This window comes from Elephantulus edwardii, unplaced genomic scaffold (assembly GCF_000299155.1).
Source record: "Elephantulus edwardii isolate Elephantulus edwardi_28Jun2011 unplaced genomic scaffold, EleEdw1.0 scaffold00209, whole genome shotgun sequence".
In the NCBI taxonomy this organism is placed as follows: domain Eukaryota; kingdom Metazoa; phylum Chordata; class Mammalia; order Macroscelidea; family Macroscelididae; genus Elephantulus; species Elephantulus edwardii.
This window is the reverse complement of record NW_006399959.1, coordinates 4,288,829-4,299,605: the sequence shown is the minus strand read 5'-3', so window position 1 is coordinate 4,299,605 and position 10,777 is coordinate 4,288,829. Positions and strand designations below refer to the sequence as shown.

Sequence of the window (10,777 nt, the reverse complement as noted above, 5' to 3'; positions counted from 1 at the left end):
TCCTCTGCAGTGAGGCATGGACTTTCCTCCATCAGGACTGGTATGTGCCCAGAGTTCATGCTCCGGAAGTGCTGGTGCCCAGGCTTGGCACCATGTTGCTCCACTGTTCTCCCTGTGCGTGCAAGCACGGGCCCGCATGGGGACAGTTCTGGATCCACGCAGACTCAATTCTGGGCTCTTGGGTCCTGCTTGCAAACTAGATCATAATGTGTGCTGAAAGATTAAAGGAACAAATGCGAGAACCAGACAAGGCTCTTACCATGCAGTGCCTTTGAGTTACTACTGTACTTGATCCCTGCCATACTCCGAGAAGGGCTTCATCCTGCAGGAATGTAATGTGTGTTCCCAGCCCATCTGCCCAGACTCTGTCACCCACCCATTCCCGAGCCTAGATCTTGCTGACTGGAACCTTGCATCCTCAACTAGGAAGGAGCCACCGGACCTCAGGAGGTGCTGACCACCATCCACCGGCCTGGGCCCCCACGATGCCCCTGCCGGAGCCCAGTGAGCAGGAGGGCAAGAGCCAGGAACCTGCCCGCAAGCCCATCACAAACCTCATCCCCGCAGCCCCCCGGATACCCAAGAAGTTCCCCAGACTCGTCCTGCTCTCAGCCTCTGGCCACAGTCGCCATGCACTGGCCTCCGGCCCATAAGTGGTCATTGTATGATGTCCCTGGAGATGTCCGGCCCCGACACTCTGACCAAGGCCCTCCAGATCCTGCCAGCCAAGGAAGAGGACAACATCCAACCCAGCACCTGGGCACCCGACCCCAAACGCATCCGACTGGAAACAGGTGTGCCTGTGCTGCGGGACCTCAGCCGGTAGGGGGCGCCCATAGGGTATGTGCCAGCCGGGAAGGGCACCCTAGCTCATAGTGGGAGCGCCAGGAGGGGGCACCCCAGCTGGGAGGGCACAAACTGCCAGTCAGCAGGGGGCACACCAACCAGCATGGAGTGTGGGCTCAGGCTGCGCTCTGTGGGCGGGGCACGTACTCCAAACCAGGGAATGGAACAAAGCGGGAGGGGAAAGGTGGAGTCCCAAGTGCGCACTGCAGCCCGCGGCGTCACATACCTGTGCATTCTTCCTGGACCCTCAGCCCTCAAGCCCCTGGAATTCCTGAAGACCCCGTTCGGGGATAGCCTGCTGGTCCATGACTCCTTCCTGTACAAGCAGGAGAAGACCGTGGGCGACAAGGTGTACTGGAAGTGCCGCGAGAACGCCGAGCATGGCTGCCGGGGCCGCGCCATCACCCGGGGCTCGAGGGTCACCGTCATGCGGGGCCACTGCCACCCCCCTGACCGGGAGGGCCTGCAGGCCAGGCGCCGGAGAGAGAAGCTGCCCATCCCGGCTGTGCCAGAGAGCGCAGGGGGCCCCGGAGAGCCTGCAGAGGAGCTGCTGGAGGGGCTAGGCTCCTGGTTGCACCCAGAAGAGCCGGCCCCCTCGCAGGACAGGCCCACCCAGGAGGAGGACAAGGGACTTCAGGCCTTGTCTCTACTGAGCTTGCCCCCCAAGAAGCGGCCGAAGCCAGAGACAAGTGAGCACCCCCACCACCCGAAGTCACATGAACCATACCCTGTGCTCGCCTAGAGATGTGGGTCCCCGTAATGGTTCAGCCTACCCTGAACCAGGGGTGTGGACAATGACCTGGGTCCCCTGCAGCAGGGACTTGGTGGGGGTCCAAGAAATGGAAATTTTTACCTGACAGCCGTGTAATAGGTGCTCTGATAGCTCAGTTAGGTGCTTAGCTGCTCACTTAAAGGTAACCCCCAGCAGCTTTCTCGGGGGAAAGTGAGTTAATAGCTGAGGAAAAACCTGCTGGAGGCCTTTTTCTGCCCTGTGGGGTCTTAGAGTCAGAACTGACTCCACAGCACCCAACAGTAGTCACTTATGTTTGGGGGTAGCAGCTATAAGTGGTGCTGATTGTCAAGCTGATCATACAATCCTGTGTCAGTGAAAATTCTTTAGAACTTTCAGTGGGTGTGGCCTGTGGGAAGGTTGCCAGGCCTTTCTTCCTGGACTCTGGGTTGGTTGGAACATCCAAGCATTTTGTTAACAGCTGAACCCATCAGCTTTTGCACCATCTGGAGACCCTCATTGGTGTATGGCCCGACTTATCCCTGTATGACCTCATTTTAATTTGATTCCATATCCAAAGACAGTATTACCAAACAAGGTTAAATTTGCAGGATTTGAACATAACCTGTTTTGGGGACACAGTTCAACCTTTAATAAGAATATGCTCAGAGAATAAGCCTGACTCAGGAATGTATGTAGCAAATGGTAATAATGGAATGAAAAAGGCACATGGCCACTAGGGTTGTCCCACTCCACAAAGGTCCCCCGGAAACCATGAATTCACAACGAGCTTGTCCCCATCCCTTTGCCTTATGGTAACATCCAGGATTCCCTTAGGTGAGGTGCAGCCCCTGGAATTCCTGAGGACGTGCTACGGGGGCAGTTTCCTGGTATATGAGTCATTTCTATACAAGCGGGAGAAGGCCGTGGGGGACAAGGTGTACTGGACATGCCGTGAGCATGCAATGCAGGCCTGCCGCAGCCGTGGCATCACCCAGGGCCCACACGTGACTATCATGCGGGGCCACAGCCACCTGCCTGATGTGGAGGGCCTAGAGGCGCGCCGGCAGCAGGAGAAGGCCATGGAGTCACTGCACGTGGGCGGCCCTGCGGACAAGCTGCTGCAAGGCATGGACAGTCTCTTCTACCGCAGGGGGTCCAGCTCCCTGACACTCAGCAGACCCAGGCCCAGGAATCACACCAGACCCAAAGAACAGGGGCTCAAGGGTCAGCCCCCAGGCCCACAGGGATCCCCAGCCAAGGACCAGGACTCAGAAGGAGGTGAGTCTATCTGTTTGGGCCCTAGAAGGCTCTGGCCAGCTTCCCCAGGGTCAGGGCCTGTGTGTGGTAAAGTCAGGTGGCCCGGCCCCTCCACTCACCACCTCCTGCCCCATCTCCTTACATCCCACCCCTTGACCGGGACTGGCCTCTTTGCAGGTGGCCCTGAGTTCCTCAAAACCCCCCTGGGGGGCAACTTCCTGGTACATGACTCATTCCTGTACCGTCGGGAGAAGGCATCTGGAGACAAGGTGTACTGGACCTGCCGAGACCAGGCCCGCATGGGCTGCCGCAGCCGGGCCATCACCCAGGGCCCACGAGTGACCGTCATGCGGGGACACAGCCATTCGCCTGACCTGAGTGGCCTGGAACTCTTGCGGCAGCGGGAAACTCGCCCCAGCTCAGCCCAGCGCGGAGCAACAGGTACCAAGGGCATTGAAAGGGCCTTTTCTTCCTGGAACCTTCTGGAAGGAGTTACAGCCTCTCTCCTTTGTTCTTTCCTCACTTCTACCTTCCTTGTTCTTTCTTTCTTTCTTTTTTTTTTAAATTATTTTTTGTGAGTGTGTCGTCAAATTGGACCTGACTGGTACAGAAGGATATTGTCCCTCCTTCTCCAGCAGAGCATCTGGTGGATTCAAACTGCATACCTCTGGGATTGCAGTTTCTTGTTCTTCTTAAGGGGGACCATGCTGCCTATCCACTGACCCCAATCTCAGTGATGTTTGCTTAACCCATGCTCATCTTCCTCTATCTCCTTTTCCATTTGTTTTTAAAAATTATTATTTGAGTGAACATTTATTTACAAAGCAGATTGATTTTCTATTGAAACAGCCAAACACATCTTGCTTTATGCTGTTTATAATACTCACAATGGAATTGCACTCTTCCCGCTCCTGCCCTGTGATTCTTGTGTCCCCTAATCTTCTGTCCTATTCTTTCCTACTTCTGGGCTTTATCCTTGGAAAATGCTGCTCTTCTGACCTTATATGGTTGGTCTAAGAAATTCCTCCTGGTGTTATTGGCTGAAAAAGTGAGCCACAGGAGTGAGTTCAGTTCCAAACTCAAGGTGTCTTGGGAATGGTGTTGTACTTTTCATTTGACTTTGAACCTTGTCCACAGTGCCTCTGGTGGTCTGAATCTTCGGGTCACAATGTGAAAACCTCCTTGCAGGGAGCCCTGTCACCTGCCCAGCTCTGTTTACCTGCAGGCCTTTCTGCTCAGAGCTCCCACACCTGCCACCTTCTTAGTCACCTTCTCTCAACCTTGATCTGTTTCCTCCCTCTGCATGAATCTCTTCATTCCATCTGATCTGTGTGCATGTGCAGATATGGAGTGAGGCTCATAGGAGCCCAAACTCAGCTGCACCACTAGAATACCCAGAACACCCAAATCCTGCTGCCATTGAGTCTGTCTGACTTAGGGACCCTGGAGGACAGAGTAGAAGAACTGCTCTCAGGTTTCCAGGGCTGTAATCTTACATACATACTGCCTCATGGAGCAGCTAGTGGGCTCAAACTGCCAACCTTTTTGTTGGAAGCAAAATGTTCTGACCACTGTGCCATAAAGAGCTCTTATGCCTCAGCCCAGCATCCTTCCACTTAACCACTCTGAGCTCTTTCCTCTCCTTCTCTGGGTACTTGCTGCCCAGTTTCCTAAACCACACCCATGCTTATTCCCCTGTTGTCCTGGGGTGTCAGAAATGGCTGTCTGCTTACTACTAAGACAAAAGTTGGTGAATTGACTGTACTAGGAGCCAAAACAGGCCTGTCAGTCAGCTTCTGAAGGGTCACAACACTGAAAAATGCTGTGGTGGCATCCAGGGGATCAGGCTAAGTCAGAACACACACACTCCACAGCAGCCATTCTGCACCACCTGCTGATTCTCCTCACAGCAAGAGAAAACAGGACTTCATTTGTCTCACCTGTCTTCATTATCTTGAGCTGCTCTATCAGACATACCACAAGGGAGTGGGGGTTTTTTTGGTTTTTTGGGGGTTTTTTTTGGGTTTTTTTAATGTTATTATTTTGTGTGTGTGTACCGTTAAATCAGATCTGACTGGTACAGGAGGAAATTGCCCCTCCTTCCCCAGCAGAGCATCTGGTGGATTCGAACCGTGCGTCTCTGGCATTGCAGTGCAGCTTCTTGCCACTAGGCCACCAGAGCTCCCTAAGGGAGTGGTTTTAACAAACAGAAACATATTCTCACAATTTCAGAGGCGAGGAGTCTGGATTCAGGGTGCCATACCTAGGGGAATGCCTTCTCTGTCAGCTCTGGCCCTTCTCTCAGCTCCTGTGGGCCCAGCATCCCTTGGAGCGCTCCATGTGTCATGGCCTCAGCTCCCCTGGTTCTAGGAAGTAGGGTGCAGAGGACCTGCTCTGTCTTGACTGTTCTCTCCCAGTGGTAGCTGGTCCCGCTGCTCACTTGCTTACTCTTGTATACCTCAAAAGACATTGACTCAAGAGTTAACCTAGTCCTGTAGATTATATCCTACTTCTCATAACATCCTCCCCAAGGCCCACTACCACCACCTTGATCCTGATTCAAGGCAGCGCTGTCTGGTTTTTGAGGCTATCAACCTTTCTCCTGTGCAGCTTGAGGTGGCCTCGAGCTCCCAGACTGGATTAGCTGCCCAATGGGTAACCAGCTACGGCACCAACGCCCCATTAACATTCAGGATAATGGCATCAGATCACAAAATGAAAGATCACACATCATATCAAAAATCACGGCCTTGTCAAACTGACATATGTGTGTGGAGGTCACACACCGCTCAGTAAGTCATTTCAGAGCACTTTGTTTGTCTGGCTTCTCATGTACCCTCCACAGAGCTATGCTGGCAATAAAACTCCTTCCCCACGCCTATCCCACCTTCGTGGCTCCAGTCCTTGCTGGCACGATCCCTCCCATCATCCTTCTGGGCCCTGGGGCCCCTTCTCTGAACTCCCCTTGCATCCTTCTCTTTCTTGTTCTGTGAAGTCCCTCTCCTGGTGACTTTCCAGAGCAAGAGTCCTTGAGGACTGCCTCCTCCAACACTCCATGCACCTGACAGTGTCTCTCTTCCTCTCTGTGCTATGGGACATGTAGGACTCTGAGCCTACCCCCCTACCAGCTCTGTGACCTGCTGGTTTCTGTTGCCATGTGTGAGACAGGCAGCTTTTGCTAGTGCACCCGGCCGACCTCCCTCAGTGTCCCCATCACCTCCTGATGGGATAGAGGAAGGAGACCTGTGGGAAGAGGGCAGGGCCATGGCTAAGGTGCTCCCATTTAGCTCATTTCAGATGTCAGCCCCCCTGCTTTCTGTTGCCTAAGACCTCTGGGTCACATCCTTGCCCAGCCTGTCCTGGCCGGGGTGAACCAGGCCCTTCTACACCTGCCAAGTCACACAGCTCCTGAGCTCAGGGCCTCCAGTGCAGCAGGTCCTTAGAGAGTGGCAGCTACATGCTGGGGGAACATGGAGTAGACAGAATAGACTTCTGCCTCCTACAGGCCCTCAGGAAGGGAGCTCCAGGTGGCTGCTGGCCATGCCAGGCTTAGGAGCCAGGCTGTGCATCCTGGGCCCTGATCCAGAGGCTGCCAGTCTGGTTCAAGGCTAAGGAGGGGTTACAGGATGGGGAGCAGCTGGAAAGTCCCCCCAGAAGCCATGCTGCTCCTGGTTCTGAGAATAGGGTACACTTACCCTCCACCTCACTTCTACCCCCAAGGCCTGGGCTCCCGGTTCTCCATCAAGCCCCTGACCATGTCTGGCCCCCTACAGGTGGCCCAGAGTTCCTGAGGACCCCGCTGGGGGGCAGCTTCCTGGTGCACAACCTGTTCCTGTACCGGCGGGAGAAGGCATCTGGGGACAAGGTGTACTGGACCTGCCGGGACCAGGCCCGCATGGGCTGCCGAAGCCGGGCCATCACCCAAGGCCCACGAGTGACTGTCATGCGGGGACACAGCCACCCTCCTGACCTCAGCAGCCTGGAGGCCCTGCGGCAGCGGGAGCAGCTCCCCAGCCTGGCCCAGCGGGAAGGCCGAGGTACGGGGGGAGGCGGCTCCGGGACCCTGTCCCCCTGCAAACAAGCCAAGACCACCTGCTGGGGCATCCCTGCCACAGCCCACACCCTGTGAGTCCATGTCCCATCCATCTATCTTGGCTGAGAGCAGCAGAGCAGGCTCATAGCCATGACCCTCCTGTTCAGAGGCAGGGTGGGTGGGCAATGGGAGGAACCGCTTAGGCTGCCAGGGAAGGAGTGGGTGTGGGGTGATGGAGCCGGCATTATTGGACGCTTGTGGGCATAGCTATGCCTCATCCTGCATCACACAGCCTGGCCACTCTGTTCCCCATCTTGGGGTTCTTGTTTCTGTCCCACTTCACCCTCCAGCTTTCTCCTCTGCTTCCACCTGGCCTGAGTGACCCTCAGGTCAGGTTCTTAAGTTGCTCAAGGTTCTGAACATCATCAGAGGTCACTGGGTAGTTGCCAGTCTGCTAAGGAACGGGTCAGGATCCAGCGAGCCCAGGGGGTTGGCTGGGAGGGTGCCACAAAGGACTCTCATCCAGTGTGTGGTCAGGGCAACACTGGGCCACAAGGGTGGGCCAGCTGTGTTGGTGAGGTTGGACTACAGGGCTTCTGCTAGGGTTGGGGCAAGGTGCCTGTCCTAGGCCAGCTTCTCCATCGACACAAAAGCAGTGAAACTTTATGTATATGCATATATGTAGTTATCCACACACAGAGAGATGTAAAGGAAATGGCTCATGTGCATCTAGAGTCTAGCAAGTCCCAGGATCTCCTGATCTCAGGAGAGAGGCCTCCTCGGAGCTACAGCGGCTGAGGGAGCTAAGGTCTCCAGGTAAGGGAAGCCAGTGGTTCTAGTCCAGAGAATGGATGTGACCAGCCAGATGCAGGATCCCAGTGAAGCAAAAAGCAAGAGAGCCGAGCCCACTGTCTGTCTGTATTCAGTGCAGGCCATGTTCTAGTAAAATTCCCTTTCAACTAAATTGCTGTTCACAGCAGTTCTCATCATGGAGATGACTGTGCTAGGTGAGGTCTCACCACATGTGACTGTCCTGTCAGATGAGAGACTCTCAGGTGGCCAGGCTGACCATCCTGGGGTGCATCCCCCACAGGCTGCCTGCTGGCCTGGCCTGGCCCCTGGCTCTGCTAACTGTGTCTTCTCCCTAGGAGCTCTCCGGCCCTTGGAGTTCCTGAGGACCTCTCTCGGGGGCCGCTTCCTGGTGCACGAGTCCTTTCTCTACAGGAAGGAGAAGGCAGCTGGGGACAAGGTGTACTGGATGTGCCGCGACCAGGCCCGGCTGGGCTGCCGCAGCCGGGCCATTACTCAGGGTCCACGGGTGACCGTGATGCGGGGACACTGTCACCCGCCGGACCTGGGGGGCCTAGAGGCCCTGCGGCAGCGGGAACAGCTCCCCAGCCTGGCCCAGCAGGAAGTCCCAGGTACAGATGGGGAGGAGGGGTAGGGGATGGCATAGGAATGGGCTGCGGCAATAGACAGTTGAGATCCATCCAGAGGTGCCTCAGAAGAAAGGCCTGGAAACCCCCAGAACAGCCACAGCTCTGAAACCCTGTGAGGGGCAGTTCCCTGACACGTGGTCACCAGGAGCGGGAGCCAACGCCAGGGCAGCTGTGGGCTGCTACCTTGTCCAGAGGACAGAAGCCTCAGTGGTCAGTTATTCTTCCACCTCTCCCCTCTACTGGTTCCTTTTTCTAAAGTGGAAGCACACCTAAATTGATCCTGTCCTATAAACAACTCCCCTTTAGCTCTTGTCTTCACCTCTCTTGGCTTCCAAAGCCTCTTAACTTTTTGCTAATCATAATCTCCCTTTGAAAAATCTAATAAAAAAGTCAGGCCATTGCTGTTATGTTTCAACTGTGACTCACAGCGACCCTATGAACACTATCTCAGGCTGTTCTCGTGCCCTCAGACTTGGCTGAGCCTGTTGTTACAGTCACTTTGTCAGTCCGTCTTGTTGACTGCTAATGTCTTCATGGGGGAGCTTTCATAGACATGGTGACATACTGCATAGCTAACTGAAAGGTCAGGAGTCTGAATCCACCAGCTGCTCCAGGGGAGAAAGATGGGCAGTCTCCTCCCATAAAAACTGAAAGCCTGCTGGGGGATCACTAGGAGTCAGAATCGGCTGGACAGCAGTTGGTTTGATCCTGGGGTTAATGTATGTATTACAGCACTTGCGGCCCTGCTTTCAGGTCTGTACATTTGTGTGCAGTATGGGTGTGCGCGCGTGCACATACACATACTGACACACATGCACATTCTTGTATGTACACGGCAATCCTTTTAAAGGATTCATTTCATTAACTGAAAAGTGAATTTCCTTCACAGAAATAGATCATAAAACCAGTCTTTACAAAGTATTACATGTCTCATATTAATTTGCCTACATATTAAGGGTTTTGTCTTAAAAAGCAGAGAAATGAATAAAAATTGTATAAACAAATAAACAAGTGGTGGAGAGGAACAAACAAGTAAATAAAACCAAAAACCCTAAACGCACTGCCATGGAATTGATTCCAAACCAACTCCTGGCAATCCTGTGGGACAGAGTAGAGTTGCTCATAGGTTTCCAAAGCCTTGGCCTGTGGAGGCAGACGGCAGACTGCCACAGCCCCCCCGCCCCCTGCCCCAGCAGCTGGTGGATTAGAATTTCTGGCCTTTCGCTAACAGCCAATTGTTTAAAAGAAACTTGGTTTCCACCCATAGGGGAGCAAAAAGAAAGACTTGTATGTGTATAGTTTGACTTCAACAGGAAGTGGAAGGTGTGACTTGCCATTGATAACTCATTGGTAATAATTATTGAGCATCTTTGATATCCAGTTGATCCTCCATCTTTTTGGTGACATGGCTGAAGATGGACCCTTATGGGTCTCTAGTATCAGACACAGTTTTGAGGTGTTAGAAAACCAGAATTTCCAGTGACTCTCCATATCAATCACTTGGTGGTGTTTTGTTTTTTAAATCCTCAAGATCTTCAGGTCTTTATTGACAAAATCTCCCTGGGAAGTGGAGAAGAGTGCTGGTGTAATGCAGGGATTGTAATCAGTGTCAGAAACCAGATTGTAGGATTAGTTGGATGGAGTTCACCCTTGCTTTCATAAAGTCACATTAAAGAGCTATTCCTCAAAATTTATTAATCCAACACAAAACGATTTATTGATCCACCTTTTCAATATTTTCTTTCCTCAGAAAAGACCAGACTTCTACCAAAAGTGCAACTATGCTTCAAGACCTGTTCTCCAGAGAGCCAGCAGCTTTATGGGTAATTATATTATCTCTCTAACACATCTTCATAAGAGGGCTAAAATTTAGTGGCATAACATCAAATATTTATGGTCTCTCAGAGTTTCTATAAGTCAAGAATTTGGGAGTAGTTGGTGCTGAGTAGTTCTGATTTGGAGTCTCTTATGAAGTTGGAGATGTTAGCTGGGGCTGCAGTCATCTGAAATCCTGACTGAGACGAGGGCCTGCACTCTAAGTGACTGACTCATTCACATGGCTGTTAGCTGGAGGCTGCTGTTCCTTATCATAGGTCCTCTCCTTTGACCGGCTTGGGTGTTCTCCATGTACAGAAGCAAGCTTCCTCCCAGAGAGAGCAGTCCCAGAGAGAACAAAGGAAGCTACCAACCACAATCTTCTTGAACACCCATGAAACATTCTTCAGGATTGAGTATGCTAAGCCATAAAAAAAAAAAAGCTTCCATAGATTGGGAAAGGATTAAAGTCATACAAAGTACATTCTCTATACCACAGTGGAATAAAAGCAGAAATCAGTCATAGAAATTTGGGAAATTTACAAATACGTAGAAAGCAGATGTCATACTCCTAAAGAAATAATGGGCCCAAGACAAAAAACTTAGAGACTACTTTGAAATTCAACCTTTTTTTATGACATTGATTATAATTCC

At 52.6% G+C, this 10,777-nt stretch overlaps 1 protein-coding gene across 1 annotated transcript; it reads left to right on the top strand.

The window, feature by feature from the left end:
• The first annotated feature begins 485 nt into the window (after positions 1-485).
• On the top strand, positions 486-10,135 carry FLYWCH1 (FLYWCH-type zinc finger 1). The gene is given in 8 exon segments (XM_006897455.1): positions 486-630; positions 633-794; positions 1,098-1,524; positions 2,403-2,857; positions 3,014-3,277; positions 6,610-6,873; positions 8,018-8,290; positions 10,059-10,135. Coding segments are annotated over 8 exon segments (2,067 nt in total).
• The last annotated feature ends 642 nt before the right edge of the window (positions 10,136-10,777 follow it).